The 19,698-nt window shown below is 56.4% G+C and overlaps 2 protein-coding genes across 2 annotated transcripts; both read right to left on the bottom strand.

Moving 5' to 3' along the window:
* Positions 1-398: 398 nt before the first annotated feature.
* LOC137001641 (calponin homology domain-containing protein DDB_G0272472-like) lies at positions 399-3,156 on the bottom strand. The gene is made up of 3 exons (XM_067360752.1): positions 3,017-3,156; positions 606-2,764; positions 399-421 (listed from the first exon to the last, which is right to left on the bottom strand). Exons 1-3 carry the CDS (start codon positions 3,154-3,156, stop codon positions 399-401), a joined length of 2,322 nt encoding a protein of 773 aa, XP_067216853.1.
* Positions 3,157-11,247: 8,091 nt separating this feature from the next.
* LOC137001642 (uncharacterized) lies at positions 11,248-18,078 on the bottom strand. The gene is made up of 3 exons (XM_067360753.1): positions 15,666-18,078; positions 12,358-15,447; positions 11,248-11,552 (listed from the first exon to the last, which is right to left on the bottom strand). The coding sequence occupies exons 1-3, from the start codon at positions 18,076-18,078 to the stop codon at positions 11,248-11,250; spliced, it is 5,808 nt and encodes a 1,935-aa protein (XP_067216854.1).
* Positions 18,079-19,698: the final 1,620 nt, after the last annotated feature.

A 19,698-nucleotide genomic window follows, 5' to 3' on the forward strand; every position in this document is an offset into this window, starting at 1 on the left:
TGCCAGAAAGGAGAGTCAGGGATGCTGTAGGGCTCGGACACCGCAGCAATACCAACTCTCAATTCGGCCAAGTGCTGCACGAGCAGGTCGTGCGCTTGCCTGCAATGATTGGTATTAATCTGTAGGACCTTGGTCCCCATCGTCAATGTCCATCATTGCCTCGGCCCTCCGTACCGGATCCTCCGCTGCAACGCTCTTGGGTGGCCCTTTGCCCTTGCCTTTAGTGAGGGTCTTCTTGGCGCCGCATTGTCCCGAGCCAAGGCGGTGTCCATTTTCCTTCCCCTGGGATTCGCAAAGTAAACAATGTGGGATGTTATTGCACTCTGCTACCCCATGCCCCGTTTCACCGCATCGGTAGCATTTTAGACTTCTATCCTCCGGGGAGGAGCAGTTCGCTCTCAAGTGCCCGAATCCCCAGCACCTGTAACATTGGACGGGGCGGGCGCGCAACAATTCCACCCGGACAGTCGTCCATCCCATGCGAAGCTTCTTTAAGCCGCCCACACGGACTGCCGCCGCAAGGAGGCACTGCGCCCACACTAGTCCCATGCCGTTAGTCATAGACCGAATCCGGCCAACTCGGACTTCTTCCACCTTACAGTCACCTTTCTCAGCGATGACCTTCTGAACTTCGACACTATCAGTCGTATCATCGAGCCCAATGACTCGAAGTTCGCCCTTGATAGTTGGCCTGGAGACAACCACCTCCTCTCCCTCTTTCCTCTCGCTGAAGGCCTCGCGGAGCCTGCCAGCCAGGACATCCGCTTTTTGGGCTCCACCAGCTCCGGGGATCTCAATGATCATGCCCCCACTAGCGGCCTTGCGAACCTTAGAGGATTCTATCCCCAAGGACGTCAGGGAAACTTTTCTCCTGGCCTCAGAGAGGATCTCGGCATAGGAGCATTTAGGATCCGTACCTCGAATGGCTACCGCCGCTGTTCGCGGTGCTCGTCTTCGACGGGGTTGCGAGCTGGCCCTCTCATTGGGGGTTCTCTTACCCTCGTTCTTAGCCCTCCGTGGTTGTTCGCGGGGCTTTTTCAGCTCAGCCGATCTTGGTTGGGGTTGCGGTACCTCACTCCCCTTACCTGTGTCCGCGCTCGCAATCGTAGCAGTCTTCCTCTTTTTCTTGGACTTCGATTTAACAACCTTCGTCCAGGTTGCTGCCTCGCTCATGTTACCGGGTGGGAGCAGAGGAGTTTCATCTTCGCGACGAGCCACTACCATATGTTGCTTAAGGCGCACATTCTCTATAATGGTGGGCTTTTCTTTCCTACGGTCCCGCTTTTCGCCTGCAGTTAAGGGGCCCGAACCGAGCTTTGGGTCAGCGGACTTCCTAGAGGCCAGGGGTGGCCGCAGAGGCCGCTCAGGTAGCAAGCGGCTTTCTAATGCCTCAAACCGCGCAGTTATCATCATTCCGACCTGGGTCATGATGGTCCTGGCGAGTTCCTCAAAAGAGGATTTGCTGGTATCCTGCGCGGTTTCCTGCGCGGTTTCCCAGGGCTTGTTGTCTTCCTGTAGCTTACATTTCCTGGGTGCATTTCGCCTTACTTCCCCTGTGTCTCGGAGAGTGGCCGGTTCACTCATCTCCACTTCAGGCATTTGCAGCTCCAGTTCCGTCTCAGGTGCGGGAGGGGAAGGACAATGGCGGGTGCTCATGGTGGCAAGCTCGCGCATTTCATCCTTAACCTCTTGCAGTTCCTTCCTCAGTGACTCCACCTCTTGCTGCAAGCGCTTGTTCTCTGCCGCCATGCTCTTAGTTTCATCCTTGAGAGAGCGCCGGCTGAGGGTCTCCGCAACCACTTGGATCGTGGATGATGCGTCCTTAAGTAACTTGATGTAAGATTCCTTAAGGTTCTTGGATGTCGTGGCGACACGCCTGATTGCTGTAGCTTCCTTCTCCACCATCCTAACAAGCAGAGCCGCATTGGCTCCCTCGATCGGCCCAGTAACATCTTTCCCTTCATCAGGGGAAAAGTCGGTATCACTGGGGGTCTTGCTTAGTACCTGCATTTTGTCTTTGCACCGTTGCATCCATTCCTCAATTATTCCCTCTTCAAGCTTGAGCTGCGCTTCTCTTTCCCTTTCCTCTCTGACTTCTCGCTTAGCCGCCGCGAGTCCCGCATAGTCGCCCGTAGTCGGTGGACGCCCGCGCTTTCTCTCCTCCATACCTGCTATTGCCCACGCGTGAGACTCTTCACTCGTGGGCCATACAGTGGCAGGAGGGCTTACTGCTGATCTTTTCTTCTTCCTCCTGTTGTTGTTTTGGGAAGGGCCAGTACGGGAACTCTCATCCAGCGTCAACTCGTCCTCTGCCTCGCTGGATAGCCTGCGAGACGGTGGCCTCTTTCCCAATATGTCGCTTGCTGAACTTCGAAGACTCATTCTTGAGTCACTCGAGTCCGAGTGGCATTCTTCCATCTTCTCGGTGAGCGTGTCCGAGTTAGAACTGAGAGTTAGAATTTCGTCCGACTCCAGTGGCTTTTCACGTTTAACAGCGCACCTCTTGGGGGCCACTTTCCTCCGGCTCTTCTTTTTGGAGGAGCTCATTTCCTTTTTCACATCAATCAATACAATTGATGGATTGAGCTTAATATCTCGCGCGATAGCTTCTCTATCAGCCGCTGAGCTCGCCGACGACTCAACGGATAGCCTGTTGCTTGATAACGACGAGGGTAGGGCCAGGACACTACCGAGGCCGAAGCCTCCCTCACCCCCCGCCGGCGACTGGGTATCCGAACCCCCTGTCGCAGTAAGTTTATTCCTGCTACTCGACATATTAATCATAAAAAAAGTAGTTTGTTAACACAGTGTCCTTCTGCGGGTTTGTAATCAGAGTTTTCCTTCTCCTAGGTCGGTTGCCGGCCAAGGCTAGCGAGTCCGACCTGCCCGATGTATAAAAACGTGGCTGGGCCCAACCCAACAGTACGTCGGACGGCCCCAGCCGCTGGACCGGACCGGAAGCCCGGGAAACTCCCGGTGGATCCGCCCCGGACCATCATCGTCACCTTAGTCTTACTAAAGACCAAGTGTGACCCAGTCCGATGTCACTGATATTCTCAGGTACCTCAGACTGTCCCTCCATGATTGACCAGAGATAGCATCCCTGGTCATCACCCTTGTGGGACCCTTGGACTGGTCACAGCCAGGCACCCACATTCCCCCCACCGGAGCCAGCGGCCCGGGCCCCCGAAGGGAACCGAGCCGCCGGCTCAGGTTGGCATGCACTCACCCGTGGACCAGGAGCACCCAGACCGCGGGGAGGCGCCGGCGGGAGCACCCGCAATGTTTTTTATAGAGGTTTTCTCCTCTTGGCGTGCGCCTCCGCTTCTCACCGAGATGCAGAGACGCGCCTGCGGGAGCACCCGCGTCGTCACGGACAGGGAGTAGACCTCCCTCTAACGGTGCCGTGCCACCGGGCGTTTGTAGTCGGGGTCGCCTTCCCCTACCGGCGATTGGGATTCGGGCCATGCAAGCATGGACTTTGTCCCTAAGGAGTCGCCGGGCTCCTGCGTTCCCTCTAACAAGGGAACTGTGCGCTCTTAGCACCGTGGAGTGATCCATAGACCACCCCACGATGAGCCCTCTCACCACGACAAAGTGGCGCACAACGAGAGGGAACCTAACCTAACCTAACCTTTTTTTTTTTTTTTTTTTTTTCGCGAAGGAAAATCTTTCTTGGCTACGGTGTGCCACCTTGACGTAGTGCCAGGGCTCCCCGCTATCCATTCGTGGAAATGCGGGATCTAAGAGCACACCCGAAGAAGTTTAACTTTGTTAAAAAAACTTGGGGCGCCATACCCAAAAAAGGCTCTGAGGCTTGCACTTCACCTTATGACCTAAAATTTGGCCAGAGAAGTACAACTCTGGAAAAAAAACTGAGGGGGAAAACCTCAAAATGGGTCTCTGTAGACTGTCTCCTATCCTTTCCTTTTCCACCTCCCGTCTTACCCTCTCCCCTTTCTCCTCCGCCAGCCTGCATGCCCTAAAAAGCCGAAGAAGGAAAAACCTCGTTAAACAACCGGAGGTTTGAGATACCTCCTGATGAAAAGTCTCAAATGGAAATAACCAGCTGGCCGGGATCCAGGCTAAACAAAGATCGTCCCGAGGAAGAAAAACCTCGTTAAAAAATCGGGGGTTTGAGAATACCTCCTGATGAAAAGTCTCAAATGGTAATAACCAGCTGGCCGGGATCCAGGCTAAACAAAGATCGTCCTGAGGAAGAAAAACCTCGTTAAACAACCGGGGGTATGAGAACACCTCCTGATGAAAAGTCTCAATGGAAATACCCAGCTGGCCGGAACCCAGGCTTAACAAAGATCGCCCCGAGGTAGGATCGCCTCGTTAATCAACCGGGGGTTTGAGGATATCTCCTGATGAAAAACCTCAAAAATGGGAAAAACCAGCTGGCCGGGATCCAGGCTTAACAAAGATCGTCTGGGAGGTGAGGGCGGCTCCCCTAACAAGTTGCTTCTGGGAATGGACGACCCGGTACATGTAGCGAAGGTAGCTACCAAGCCAATGGCGCCCGACGACTCGGAGTAACGACCCGGAGAAGGGTTAAATAAACGTCCAGAAGGATACTCCTTGAATAAACCTGGGATTCCTAAAAGGTGGTGCCCATGATTGAAATTACCCCCTTGTGATGGGGCGACCTTCGGGTCGCCGTTTCAGGGTTGTAGGTTGTCGTTAAACCTTCGTGATGGGCCTTCGGGCACACCACTATAATTGGTGTCGCCGACCGGATCGAAAGATACCGGCGGCAATGAGGACACGCGCGACAATTCTGTCGCTAGATGAAGTACGGCGTCTTTGGACGCTCGTGTGAGTCTCTCCGCTCGGCGGAGTTGACCGAACACGAAGCCCTCTCGTTGTGCGCCACCTTGTCGTGGTGAGAGGGCTCACCGGGGGAATACCTGAAAAGGTGTTTCCGCGGTGCTAAGAGCGCACAGTTCCTCCGCTGGGGAGAACAGGGAGTCCGGCGGCTCCCCAAGGGACTTTTCCCATCCGCCGGTAGGAGACGGGGACTCCGACTTCAAACCCCCGGTGGCATGGCACCGTTAGGGGGAGATTTCTATCTCCCCTCCATGCACGGGCGGCCAGGCTCGTAAGCCCAGTGGGGCGGCTGGTCAGGGGGGTGCTCCCCCCGTGGTTGAGGCCTGTCTTGGCCGGGGCTGCTGCTCCGGCGGGATGGGTCTCTGGTGGGGCCACTCCGGTGGCCCTGTCTAAAGGGGGTGGACGTTGGTGCCGGTCCTTCCTGTGTCTGGGGCCGATCCCTCCTCTCCCAATTTTGGGGGAGGTTGGGATGCGGCCTGGCATGGGGGGGAAGCGGTGTCCCACAAGGGTAGCTCTCCCTCTCCGCCCAAACGGCTCGGGGACGTGGTCCCCGAGTACGCGGGCGTGAAGGGGAGCGACAGAGGGAGGACACCCTGGCATAACTGCTGGGGTGGTAGACCGTAACCCCAATTTATTGGGGCCGGGGGCCGGTACCTGCATTGAGCTTGCACGGGCCGTGAGGGAGACAAAACCTCTATAAAAAGATCCGGGCAGGACGGGCTCGACAGTCTTGGTCGACAACCGTCCTAGTGGAAGGAAAACCACGATAAATAACCCAAAGAAGACAACTTCGTTAAAAAATTACAATTTATGGAATCTTCATGGAAGACGTGAGTTTGGTGACTGCCGATGGGCTTCGGATCCCGGAGGCCGGCGTATCTGGGGGTATTGTCCCTGCTCCCAGTACGTCGTTATCCTACGAAGGGCCAGCCGTCGCGTGCCCCGCGGGCGCGGCGGTGGAAGACACTACCGCGATGGAAAGGATGGGGAGGGTCCTCGACGCGGTTAAACAAATCGCGCTGGGGATAGCGATAAGGTCCTATCTCTTCAAGGAGAGTACGAGGGAGCTTAAAGAAAGCCTTTACATACTCCGGGCTTTCCTGGCATATCATGCGGAGGATGAAGAATGGGAGGAAGCGTGCAGACCTCTCCTGGAAGAGGTCTGGGATGAATCGTCCCCTTATGGGGTATCCCCGGAAACGGTGGCAAAGGCTTTTATTAGGGCGTATGAAACCATCCGTGAATGGGATAAGGTGGAGGCCGAGGGCCAACTATGGGAAATACCGGCCGTAATATACGGCAGTTTCGGCATAAAAGCCGAAAAGGTCCCCGAGGCCTTTGTGGCGGAACTCTTCGTTTCCGTCACTGAGTTGTTGGGAGACGATCTCATCCCAACTATGCGGGAGGACTGTCGTGCCATGACAAAGCTCGAACAACTCGGCATTCCATGGATACCGGGTACCTCCAACGTCTGGAGGGTGGAGGGAGAGGAGGAAACCCCCATCCCGACGGGGTTAAAGGGAGGGGGTAAGCCACTCGTAGCCCGGAAAATCGGGAAAAAGACGAGCGAGGAGGAAAAAGAGAAGCCGAAGAGGAGAAAGTACAGGCCCTTCACCCTCCAAACAGACACCTCGGAGGAGGAGGAGGAGACAGATGAAGAGGAGGGGGCGGATACCCCCATCCCCCTGTCTCCGGGTGGGATGCAGGGGGGGAGCCCTATAGGGCTTCTACCCCCCTTCCAGCTGCGCCCGGGACGGAAGACACCATCTCCCTATCCCAAAATGAGATGGAGGAGGGGGAGCCCATTAGGGCTTCTACCCCCCCTCCAGCCACACCCAGGACGGAGGACCCCCAACCGGGCTCGTCCACACAGGAGGAGGGTTTACCCCCACCTACGGTGGAATATGAGGATCACCTCCTTTCCTCAGGTGAGGATGAAGGTATAGAGGATAGGGTGGTTGCCCGCCCCCCGACCTTGGCGGAGATACCTACCTGGATTCCTGCCGGGGAAAGAGCGGATCAGGAGGGAAGACTCAGGCAGATTGCCCGAAGAGGAAGAGGAAGGCCGAGGAAAGATGGGTCAGGCCCATTTATCGACTCGGAAGAAGAGGAAGTAGAGATGGAGGTTCGGGGAAAGACGGCCTCCGAAGAAGAGGAAGAAATGGAGGTGATACCACTATCACTGACTGGTCCGCAAAAACGGCAGGCGGTACGGAGTATCACCAAGATGGAGAGGGGCTCAACGGAGGAGCTTTACAAAAGCTTCGACCGGAAACTCCTCTCCATCGAGAGGATACGTCAATGTACGAGAAACATCAAAGGTCAACACAGCGGACGTATAAAGATGAATGTGTTCGTCTTGAGGGAGACACTTAAGCCCCTGGCGAGCAGGGCAGCCCACGGCGGAGATCCAGGATTCTGGAAAGCCAGATTCGCCGTTGAGGAGAGGAACAATGCGGCCCTCAAGGCCCAGGTACTACAGCTCGACACGCAGATGAAACTGCAGAGAGAGGAGCTGTCGAAACTGAGAGAGGTAGAAGGAAGGCGTCCGCTCCGTGAGCCGACGCCCTCTCCCACAAGGGGAGGTTCTTCCCTTCCCCCGCTGAGTGCGGAAAGGGCCGAGGTGATATCACCAGCCCAGGAAAGGGAAGATGAGGGAATGGAGTGTGACGCTCCTCTACAGGTGCCCATTGAGATCTCTCTCAAGGGCATCATGGAGGCACTCCAAACCCTCACCAGCAGGATGGAGGCGCTGGAGAGTGGGCTGACCGAGGCCCGCCTCTCTCCGCCCGCCCCAAGAGTCCCTTCTGCGTCCAACAGGAAGACACAGGGGCAGCAGAGAAAAAAGGGGACCAAAAAGGTCCCCTCGAAGAAGGATGCCGCAGGTTCCAAAGCGGCAAAGAGCGCTAGAAGTGGCAGGGGGGGGAAATTCCCCCCCCCCTTCAGAAGACCCTTCACCGACAACAGGGGATACGGAAGCCGGACCGTCAAGGGAAGGGGAACCGATGGGCTCAGACCCACGAAACCCCCCCACAGATACAACTTGGGCCACGGTGGTGGGGCGGCGCAAAAGGACTAAGGCCCCACAATCTGCCTCCCCAGCACTTTTAGTCCCCCAGAAAAAGGGGGAACAGAAGAAGAATGACCGCAAATTAGCGATCAAACGGGCTAAAAAGAGGATGCCGCGATCCGCGGCAGTCCTCCTTTCGGTAAAGGAGCCGGCAACATTGTCCGGCGTAATTAGGAAGGCACAGGAGAGCATCTCCCTCGAACAGCTGGGAATCACCCAACTAAGGATGAAGAACAGCTTCGGGGGGGGGGTGTTCTCCTGGAAATTCCAGGCAAGAGGGAGGAGGCCGAGGCCAAGGCTTCATACTTGGCCTCCGAGATGCGCATCGCCATCGGTGATACCGATGACGTTGCGATCAAGAGGCCATCGCGCCGACTCGATCTCCGTTTATCGGGGATTATGGAGTCGGTCAACCCGGAAGATGTCCGGGAGGCCCTAGCGAAGGTGGGGGAATGCTCCCCCAAGGAGATAAGTTTGGGACCTTGGCACCCCTTAACAAGGGGCAGGAGGTCGATCTGGGTTCAGGGCCCGGACAGAGCCGCGGTGAAAGCGGCAGAGGCGGGAAGGGTCAAGGTGGGTTGGTCTGACTTTGGGGTGGTACTCCTAAAAAGCAGACCAGCCCGCTGTTACCGGTGTCACGCCCGAGGTCACATGCGGCAGAGCTGTCCATCCACTGTGGATAAGACAGACTGTTGCATGAACTGCGGGGAGAAGGAGCACAAGTTGGCGCAGTGCAAGGTCCCCGCGCGCTGCCCAATTTGTGTAGCAAAGGGAGGAAAGGAGGTCAATCACAGGGCGGGAACGGAGTCTTGCCCTCCAGTTCCCCCCCGCCGGAAACCTCCAAATAAGACAACGAGGGAGGAAAGGGAAGTAGTACCTGGAGGTGGAGGGGAGCCCAACATAGGGCCCACCCCCTCTACTGAAAGGACAACCCCCTCAGTGGATGTGGATCCAGAGCCGACACGGTCTGCCCCGGTTAGGGACAGCGTGGAGGTGGAAGAGCTCCCGGTAGTCCCGATGGAGGTTGAGCTGCGTGGCCCAACCTCGGGACAGAAGAGAGCAAGGGTAGAGGGGGAGGAGGAGGGAGACGAATCCCCTACCTCTGGCACCCCCACTCGCCCAACCAAGGTGAAAATCTTGGAGCGGACGAATGAGAGGCCCCCCACGGAGTGAGTAGTCCACATGGATTAAACTCTGTAGGGAGGGTCGGGGAGAGAGGGAGATGGGAAGATTGGGCCCTTGGGTACCTGTCCCACTTCCTCAGCCCCCAGAAAGAGGGAGATTTAGAAGAAGAAAGAGGTGTAAACCTCCCACTCCCCCTCTAGGGAGACGATGTGTCCCTAACAGGGCTGGTCAGGGAGAGGGCTGGAAGTTATGCCTCCACGGTTTTCCCGGCTCTCTCCCAGTTAATGACACGGCGACGACAAAGTTTAAGGGAGTGGGGTTTTAGTGGGTAGGCACCATCTCAGCCAAAGGCTAGGTGGTGAATCCCACACTCCCCTTCCGCAGTGCGGTCATTAGGACTGCACATTGCACGCGGAGGGGCGTCTTGTAGAAGATTTCCCCACTCCTAGGGGTTAAGGCACTGCAAGAGCATTGTCGGGCCCCAAAACAACAAAAAAACAAAAAAACAAAAAAAAAAGGAGGGAAAATCTTCGAAAGACTCCCCGCAGCCCGTACTGCGGGGGAGTGCGGGATTCCCTCGCAGCTCTCGTCCTAACGATTGTCAGGACACCGCAAGGACCTACCCGCTAAAAACCCTCCTTGTTGGAACAAGCCCTGCTGTTAGTGGGGGCTGGGGTGGAAGACCCTGAGGGTATAACGTCACCCCAACCCCCCCAGCTGTTCTCTTCCCAGAGAGCATTCTTAAAAAATTCGGGCTTTCTTACTGGGGATGTTCTCCCCAGATAGTTCTCTCTCTCTCTCTCTGATATAAAATAAGAGAGAGAAGGAGAAACAGTCTCCTATGAGATTACTCATAAAAACTCCAAAACACTGTTCCAAGACAGTGCTGGAGTTTATTGTGTGCTTATCAAGATGGGGGTATGATAAGGTTTAAGGGGGGGGACGTTTGAGTTCATCCCCAGACCCTCTCTTTCCCTCTCTCTTTCAGCCTCTTTTTTGGCTCTCATTACCCTCCCGCAGAACGTATTGAAGGCCCTCCATTTTTCAAAATTGCCAATGATCGCGGCCATAATTGTTGGCAGACCAAGGCCAGCTCTCCCGTTCAGAATTCCTCGGAGCTCCACCCTCTCCTGCTCCCACGCTGAGCAGAACTCCAGTGTGTGCTGGGCTGTGTCTGGTCCTCCTCCACAGTGCTCACAGACTGAGGATGCGGCTCTTTTCCTCTTGTGCAGATAATCTCGGAAACAACCATGTCCCGAGATTATCTGGGTGCTGTGAAAATTAACGTACCCCCCAGCTCTTTCATACCATTCTTTGAAGCAGGGGAGTATGGCCTGGGTTGTTCTTAGGCCACTGGGACTGCTCCTCACCCTGCTTCTCCATTCCTCTAAGGCTTCTCTTTTGGCCTGAATACATAATCTGACCTTAGCCATGTGCTCCAACGGTGCACCCTCCCGTTCCAAGTTTTTGGACTGCAAATAGACTCGGCGCAGAGCAAGGGCGGTCAAATCCAGAGGAATTTGACGCGCCAGTATCATCGCCGCCACGAAAGAAATCGTGCGATACCCACAGCACAGTCTCAGAGAGATCTTTCTCTGTAATTTAGATATTTCCCTTTGGATTCCTCTGTTACGGGTTATATCTGTTGCCCACACCGGAGCACCATACAATAAGACGGAATGGATCACATTGGCGTATAGTCTTCTTATTTTCTCTCTAGGTCCCTTTAGGTTCGGCATAATGCCAGAGAGAGCCGAGAACATTCCTTCAGCCTTAGGAATGGCCTTCGCGAAGTGCGGTGCGAATGACCAATCTCCATCCAGCGTTACTCCTAGATATCGCATGGTATGGTTGACTTTAACCAGTTCGCCCTTGACTATAACGAACACTGTTTGGTTCTTTATAGCGCTGGTTGGGAAGGCCATCGCTTCCGTCTTTGCGGGAGCAACTTTCAATCCTAGCTTCTCTATCTCCAGGATCAGAGAGGCCACAGCAAGCTCAGCTCTACATGCTACTTCGCGGATAGTGGAGCCAGAGGTAAGTAGTATCGTATCATCTGCGTAACACAATACCTTACACTCTTCTAGTTCGTCGGCGTATTCGAGCACCCTGTCGTACCCTATGTTCCATAGGGTAGGACCTAGGGCCGATCCTTGAGGAACTCCTCGCGTGATCTTTTTCCTGGCTATTTCACCGTGCCGGTTGATGTACACCAGCCATCACTCACTCAAATAATCTTTAACTATTTCCACAAGATAACTGGGAAATCTTTTTCTCTCCATAGCGCGAAGATTGGTGTCCCATGGTAGTGTGTTGAATGCGTTAGCAATATCTAACCCCACTGCCAGTACCACGCGTCCTTGCTCTCTCTGCTCCTGAACACAGGATCTTAAGCGAAGAATGGCATCAACCGTGGATCTACTCTCTCGGAATCCATACTGCTCATCGGAGAGCTCGTCAGCGTCCCGCAGGTAAGTATTTATGCAATTAACCATAACTCTTTCCATTAATTTTCCAGATTCATCTAAAAGACATATAGGCCGATAGCATGTCGGATCATCCATCCTGCCCTCCTTTTTCCGGAGAAGAACCAGGCTCGCAGTTTTCCAACTTTTTGGGAATTTTCCTTCTTTCAGGCATGAGTTGAAACACCTTTTTTTTTTTTTTTTTTGGTAAGGCGGGGGAAATCCTTTATGGATACCCTCGGGACTCGGGGGAGAGCCCGAGGGTTATGTGGGAGTCCCTCAGGGAAGGTGTCCCTGAGGTATACCCACTAAAACCCCCGCCGGTAGCCATCCTAACCCATAGTAAGAGGGGGTGAGGCATCGCCAGCGGCATTCATCTCACCCCCTCTTGGGGTTTGGCCGAGTATCGGCCTCTTCCTGGTAAGGGGAAGAGGGAGAACTTCTCCCTTCTTCCCCCAACCCTGACTGTTTCTTCTCTAAGGGGGGAAGACTGGGCTACCACAGTCTCCCCCGCCCTCCCTGGTTTATGTGGGGGGCCGGGACCACCGTGAGCCCCCGCTCACGGATGGCCCCCACTGGGGGAGGAGGGATTAAGTACCCCCCTCTCCCAGCCTGTGTATGTTTTTGGGGAGATCCCTATTGGGACGTTGCTCCCCAGGGGGTCCCTCAGATTAAAAGGTGGTTTGAGCGCCACCATCTGAGAGGCCCCCTACTCTCGTCAGTCCCCGATTGAGACTGGTAAACGGCGACGAGGGGGAATTGCTCTCCTCCGTCGCAAAACCGCAGTCGGGGGAGCACCCCCGTCGCCGCTGCCTCTCCTCCTTCTTCTCGAAGGGGGGGGAGGCGGGGAGGGTGGCGGAGTACTGTCCGCCACCTCCACCTCCCCTCTTCTGATTCGCTCCGCCTCCTCCTTCTGCGACATTACGGCGCCGCAGAAGTCAGAGGCGGCCTTCCATTTATCCTCCCCTTCCAGCATTGCCTTGATCAATGCCGGAAGGGAGAGGTCTCCGCCGACCACTGCGGTCAGGACCCGACGCTCCTCCTCCCATGCGCTGCACTCTTGAAGAGTGTGTTGCGCCGAGTCCCGACCGGCCGCACAGTGGTGGCAACCCGTCGTATGCTCCCGACCGATCCTGCACAGGTAATCACCGAAGCAGCCGTGCCCGGTGAGTACCTGTGTCAGGTGGAACTGAAGTCCTCGTCCTCTCCTGTCTACCCATTCCGGTAGACAGGGCTGGATGGCGTGGGTGGTCCATCTGCCCGTCGCAGAATCCGCCATGGCCTCTTGCCATTCGGATATTGCACTGCGACGGGCCTCCTTCCTGATTCTGTCCACGGCCCTTGGTCTTAGACGGGCGCTCCCGGTGCGGTCTGGGTCCCTCGTACGCCGATAAACCTCGGCGTACGAGTTCGCCAGGAACTCGACCGGGAGGAGGCCCGCCAGGGCCGTGGCCGCCACGAACGACGTCGTGCAGTAGGACCGAATTATCCTAACGGCCAACCGGCGTTGTTGGCGATGAATCATCGCTTTGATTCGCCGGCTGGCCAGGACTTTATCGGCCCATACCGGTGCCCCGTACAGGGACACCGACTGCACGACATTGGCGTATAAGCGCCGAACTTTGACGTTCGGCCCACCCACGTTGGGCAGGAGACGGCCTAGCGCAGCCGCCATCCTGTCCGCTTTGGGGACGATTTGCTTAAAGTGCTGTTCGAATCCCCAAAGCCCATCCAGAGTGAGGCCCAGATATTTCATCTGGGTCCCCACTAGGACTCGGACTTCCCCCACCCACATTTGGATGGGGGGAGGACGCCCCATGGCCTTGTTGTAAAAGAACAAGGCTTCCGTCTTGTGCGGGGCGACCTCCAGTCCCATATCTCTGATGGAGCATACGACGGCTCGAGTTGCGGCATTAGCCGCATCCCGAGCCTCTACCCATGTCTCCCCCCGGGCCACTATAAGTGTGTCGTCTGCATAGCAGAGCAGACGACAGCCCAGGGGAAGCGCCGTGCGGAGCACTCTATCATATGCGAGATTCCACAGCAGGGGGCCTAAAACTGACCCCTGTGGAACCCCGCAGTGCATTGGCCTTCTGCTTACACGCTCCAGTTGGTCTTTGTACTGGAGCGTTCTGTCGCGGAAGTAGTCCCAAACTACATCCCTTAAATAGTGGGGGAGGCCATGATGGTCCATGGCCACCCCCACCCAGTCCCAGGGGAGGGAGTTAAATGCGTTGACAATATCTAGAGACACTGCCAGTGCCACCTCTCCCTCCCCTACAATTTGGTCCGAGAGGGCCCTCAGGTGCAGAATCGCATCTGTAGTAGAGCGACCCTCCCGGAAACCAAACTGGTCATCACTTAAGTCGGGACCAATCCGCGACAGATGCTGGACGATTCGGTCAGCAATTATTCTCTCGAACAACTTGCTGACCTCGTCCAGCAGGCAAATCGGCCTGTAGGCAGAAGGCTGCTCCGCCGGCTTCCCCTCTTTGTGGATGAGAGCCAGATTGGCTGTTTTCCACGCCGAGGGGAAGGAGCCCGTCTTGAGGCAGGTGTTGTACAACCTCCTCAGGCGGGCCCCTACTCCACCAAAGACCAAGGCCCAAACTCGACCAGGGATCCCATCCGGACCGGGGGCCTTTCCAGCCGCCCCCAGTCTTTTAGCTGCCTCGGAGAGCTCTCTTCCTGAGATTTCCAGGTCCTCGGACCAGGGGGGAGGGTCCCTCCTCGGGGGGATGCAAGCATCCCTTACGGGGAAGAGGGTCTCCACCACCTGGCCGAGAAACTCCGGATCGAGCGTCTCCGAGATGGGGGGCGCCGCCGGTCTTAGCCTGTTCAGGACTATCCGGTACGGACGCCCCCATGGGTCCCTGTCGAGTTCCGCGATCAGTTCATCCCAGGCCTTGGCCTTGGCCCTGCGAATGGCCGACCGCAGTGCATCCCTTGCGGCAAGGTATACACCGCGCGCCATCGCAGTCTCTTCATCGTCCCCACCCGCCCTTCGTCGGGCCCTGAGGAGATCGCGTCGGGCCAAATTGGCCTCTCTACGGAGTTCCGCGATCTCCTCGTTCCACCAGTACGCCGCCCGACGAGGGGCGGGTTTTGATCGGGGCATGGCCGCGTCACAGATACGCGTGACCACACCCACGATCTCGGCGGCCTCTTCTTCGGTATCGACGTGGGCGGGAGACTCCGCCCACGTCTCCAACAAGGCCGCCGCCTCCAACCGGTCCTGGCTGAGTTTGGCCAGGACCCATCTGCGTGGGGGTCTATCTCCCCTCCGCAGGCGCCGGAGCAGCACGTCCCTGGGGGTGGCCGTCAGGACCACCTCTATGATCAGGTGGTCCGACAGGGACTCGGTGTCCGTCACCCTCCAGGACTCCACTAATCGCGCAGCCCGTGAGGAGGCCCACGTCAAGTCAACTATGGACTCCCCACGGGGATGCACGCACGTACTCGCGGACCCCGTGTTTAATTGCACGAGGTCCAGCTCCGACGCCCATCTCATCACGCACTCACCCCTAGTATCGGTGGACCGGGAACCCCATGCCATATTCCAGGCGTTGAAGTCCCCGGCCACCAACACAGGATGGGGGAGGCATCGGCGAATGCCCCCCCCCATCTCCCGCAGGAGATGTAGGAAATCGGGGTGAGACATGCTGCGGGAAGTATAGACCCCCACCACCCTTAGGGCACCCCACCGCGCGATGACGTATCCCCTCCCCTTCTCCAACAAGGATACGGGGGGGGAGCGCGGGGAGTCCCTTCTTACGATGGCAGCGAAGCCATCATCGGACGCGACCCAATTGGGATTGGAGCCGGGTACCCTGTATGGCTCCGCCACCACTCCCAGCCCTGCGTCACGCTCGTTCAGGTCCTGAAGGAAAAGATCCTGGGCCTGAACGGCGTGATTCAGGTTCGCCTGCAGGAGTCTCGTAGACATTGTTGAGTCTACGAAGACCCGTTACTCCTGCAGGCTGAGCTCCATTGCACCCTCATTGGTGGGGTGCTGCGAGGGGGTAGGCTCGCAGTCCATGGCCTGGGGGGGGCAGGGCCCCTCCAGGGCAGGCAGAATCGCCGCTGCCTGTTTCTTCCCCTTTTTTTGTTGGGGGGGGGTGTCGGGACCGTCCCCCCCTTTTTCTTCTTCTCCCCATTTTTCGGGGCCTTGCATGCCGGTCCCCCTGCTCTATGGGAGGCCGGTCTTCCTGCTGCCTGGCACACGACACAATGTGCCGGTGCCGTGCACGTCCTGGCCTCGTGCCCCTCGGTGCCACAGCGGTAACAGCATTTTCTGCGGTCCGCATTGCCCGAGGGACATTTAGCCTGCACGTGCCCCATCTCCAGGCATCTATGGCACTGGAGGGGCCGTGCGTCGAGCAGTTCCACCTTGAAGGGGAACCACCCTATTGCGATCTGGCCCGTTTTGGTGGCCTTGATAGCCACCTCCAAGGGACAACGGACCCAGGCGGATCTTATGCCTCTCCCCGATGTTTTAAGGTCCCCCACCTTTATATCGGCGGGGGAGCATTCTCCTAATTCCGCCACTACTCGAGTGATATCCTCGGGCGTGACGGATGGATCTGTTCCGCTAATCCGGATCTCACCCATTTTTTGGGGGCGGGCGATCCGGATTTCGGGATTATCCGCGAACAGGTCGACCATGCTTTTGGCCAACCTGTCCGCTTCAGCCTTTCTGTCGGGACCCGACAGTTGCACCAGCATGGCCCCTGTCTGGGCATTGCCGAGCGTCATTTTCCCAGAGATCCCAAGGTTCTTCAGCGAGATCTTCTCCCGCATCTGCCTCACCGTTGCGGAGTACTCACCCTCCGGGCAGGTGAGTGTGATCGCAGCAGTGCGGGGGTTCTTCCTCTTCTTTCCCCCCTTCTTCCTTCCACCCTCTTGGGAGGGGGGAGGGGGGGGAGGTTTGGGAACTGCTTTGATCCCTTCTGCCTTAGGGGGGATTTTCTTTTTCCCCCTTTTCGTGACCGTCGCCCAGGATTGTTGCTCCTCCTCCCGCCGAGTTACGGCGGCAGAAGGGGCAGCGGGGGCGGTCTTGTCCCCTCCAGGGGGAGTCGGAGGACCCGGCTTTTTGCTCGGGTCCTTCTTCTTCTCCGTAGGGGGAGGAGGAGGGCCGGCATTGGGCTGTCGCGAGGCGGCGGACCGTTGTTCCGGCTCCTTCTTCTTCCCCTTCTTTCCTCCTTTCTTCTTTGAGACCCCAGTGGGGGGAACCACCGCCTTAACGGGGGGTGGACCCGAACCACTAGGGGACTCGGAAGGGAGGGGGTCAGGCAAGGAGGGGGGAGGGAGTCTCAACTCAATGAGCTCCCTCATTTCCTTCATCTCCTTTCTCCACTCCTCCCTCATCTGACCCATCAGTACCCGCCCTAGAATGGTAGCCGACTCGTCACCGTGTAGAAGCACGTTACTTGTGACGGCCGGAAGGGGGGTGTCAGCCAATATCTTGCTGACCCCCTTAATCGGGGGCCTTCTGGCGGGGTGAGCCGCCTTCTCCTTTTCAATGGAACGGAGGACATCGAGAGAGGGCCCCGGGGAGGGGAGAATCCCCCCCAGCCCCCCTCCGCTTTCATCTTCCTCCATCCTTTCCTCCTCCTCCGTTTCCCCATCCACTGGTATTAAGGGAGAGGGGGGAGGGGAGGTTCTCTTCAATTCCTCCATTTCCTTTCGGAGGTTACGAATTTCCTCCTCCATTCGACGGTTAGCCGCTATTAGATCCTCCACCTGCGGGCTAACGGAGGAGGGAGCTCTCCCGGCCTGAAGGTCATAGTGACCCGTCTCAGTGCGGGCCGCCAGGACCCTGGTGCCCGCCTCAATCCTGTAGGCCGCGTCGTACAGGAGCTTTTGCAAGCGGCCATGCATGCCGCAGCCTTTTTGTGCCACCGTCATAATGGCCTTTACCTCTTTGTCCAGGGCGTTCACGACGTCCTGGACGGATGAGTCCGCCAGCTGCTTTGCACAAGTCACCGTCGACTTCACGTGCGTCTTGTACCTTCTCACCGTTTTATCGATGGTCTCGGTACCCTCCTCTATGGCGAGGGCAAGCTCCTCATTCCTCTCAACCTTTAGGAACTCCTTCCTTTCCCTTAATTTCCCAGCAGTGTACTGCCCTACATGGCTGGGTGAGTTAGCAGGGCGGCCCTGCTTCTTCTTCCTCAGGTGTCGGGAAGGTGGACTGTCCGCGTCTTCGTCCTCGGAGGATATCTGTAGGCCCGCGGTCTTCGTGGTCACCTGCCTCTTCCTTTTGCTCCTCCTGGGTTGGGAATTCTTCCCCCCAAGATCGGAGCTCGATCCGACCGAGATGTGTGAGGTGTCGGTCATCTCCGCGTCCCCCTCGGAATTAGACATGACAAGGGTATTGTCTGTCTCTTCCGAGTCCCCTCCATTAGCCCCTTCAGGCTTCTTGTCTTTGGCTCCTCCCCCCCTCAATTCCTCAGGAGAGAAAGAGGTGGTGGCCTCCGACACATCCATACGCCGGTGTCTGGCGTTTTCCACCTGCGTCACGACACAGGTGTGTTGCGATTGCTCGCACTCCTCCTCCAAATCCAAAAAATTAAAGTGATCCATTCTTGGTATCGAACCCACCATGAGTTGAAACACCTCACCCAAGTGGAGATGAGTTGTTTGGATGTGCCGAGCATCACCGAGCCGAGCACTCCTCCCGGACCAGGTGCCTTGTTCCCTTGGATCTTTTTTAGGGCAAGTTTCACTTCAAACTCTTGTATGTCCCATTCCGCTTGCCAGATGACCCGTTCTCGATGGGGCTCTCAATATCCATCGTCCGTCGGGAAGAGTACTTTGAGTATCCCTTTCACCGTGTTTGACGGAAGTGCGGAAACTATTGGCATGGTCTGTGGCTTCATCTTTTTAGTAACTATTTGAAACGGTCGACCCCATGGATCCTGATCGATCGTTGCCAGCAGTTGCATGGCGTACCACATGGTCCTATGACCATCTCTCATCCTGACCAGGATCCGACATTCCACGCGGTGGAATAGTCAGATGCCCTGACAGGACGGAGTGCGCATCCCCGCATTCACCGAATCCCGATGACCATCTCAACCGCCTACCAGCTAAACAACTCACCTCGACGCCACCCTTAAGGCCATTCAGGGGGTGGGTGGGATTACTGGCGAGAGCATGACTCCATCCAACCCCTGACCTTGCTCGCACAGAGCCCATTCTTAATATTTATATACGGGAACTACATATCTACGGTTAATAGAACCGTGTATCTACTAACTAATTACTTACTCACTAACATAGTTAATTAACTTACTGAATAAAACATAATCCTAACTTAGCGCTATCTATCATTATTATTATTAAGTAAGGAGAGCAACCCAGATTCCAAACAAGAAGCAAATCCGTAATTGAAATTTATATGCCATCTTATTCGGAGGCCTCAGAGACCATGTGACCGGCCTCTACCCTTCTTTTACCTCTCCGTCTATCTAAGGCCTGACGGGACCGCTCGTCCGCCTCCTTCCTTGACATGACTGTGCTACAGAATCTCGAGAAGGCTCTCCACTTCCCGGGATCCTCCAACACTACCGCTACGATCAAGGGTAGTTCAAGTTCTACCCCCAATATCTCTACCAACGCCTCGCGCTCAGTGGACCAGGCTCGGCAAGCCCCCAGAGTATGCTGTGCGTTATCGTAGCTTTCAAAACAGTGCTGGCATAATGGTGAATTCGCTCTGTTGATTCTATACAAAAACTCGTTAAGGCAACCATGATCCGTGAAGATCTGGGCCATGTGGTACGTCACCCACCCATGACTTCTGTTTCCCCATTCAAGAAGGAGGGGGACTATGGCCCTCCTCACTCTAAGCCCCGGCTGATCGTCGCCCAGCACCTCCAGGTCCCTTTTCCAGGCCATCATGGCCTCACTCTTTGCCGCGGAACATAAACGATCCCTAGACCTTGGAGAGAATTCCTCCCCCAAGGATCTAGCCTCCCTCAACCTGAAGAACACCTCTGCCAGTCTTCTGGCAGTGTGCTCGATAGGCGGAGTACCCGATAGGACCATCGAGGCCGTGTATGAGACGGTGCAATAAGTACAGCAAACCCTCTGTGTAATTCTTCGTAGCAATTTTTTCATCAGGGTCTTGGCAACTCTGTTGGAACCATAAGTTTCGTACCACAACGATGCACCATACAATATGATTGAGGTGACAACGTTGAG

This window comes from Linepithema humile, chromosome 8 (genome assembly GCF_040581485.1).
Source record: "Linepithema humile isolate Giens D197 chromosome 8, Lhum_UNIL_v1.0, whole genome shotgun sequence".
Classification (NCBI taxonomy): Eukaryota; Metazoa; Arthropoda; class Insecta; order Hymenoptera; family Formicidae; genus Linepithema; species Linepithema humile.

Excerpts from the sequence above, each read along its gene's own strand:
- LOC137001641 (XM_067360752.1), bottom strand. The coding sequence starts at position 3,156 with ATGTGGGTGCCTGGCTGTGACCAGTCCAAGGGTCCCACAAGGGTGATG. Across the intron at positions 2,765-3,016 it reads TGGGTCACACTTGGTCTTTA|CAGGAATAAACTTACTGCGA; the intron begins GTAAGACTAAGG and ends TATGTCGAGTAG. Across the intron at positions 422-605 it reads GAAGGTCATCGCTGAGAAAG|GTGCTGGGGATTCGGGCACT; the intron begins GTGACTGTAAGG and ends CCAATGTTACAG.
- LOC137001642 (XM_067360753.1), bottom strand. The coding sequence starts at position 18,078 with ATGGATCACTTTAATTTTTTGGATTTGGAGGAGGAGTGCGAGCAATCG. Across the intron at positions 15,448-15,665 it reads TAGAGCAGGGGGACCGGCAT|ACTCAACAATGTCTACGAGA; the intron begins GCAAGGCCCCGA and ends GGGTCTTCGTAG. Across the intron at positions 11,553-12,357 it reads GGAGGTGGAGGTGGCGGACA|ATGAATCTGGAAAATTAATG; the intron begins GTACTCCGCCAC and ends TATGTCTTTTAG.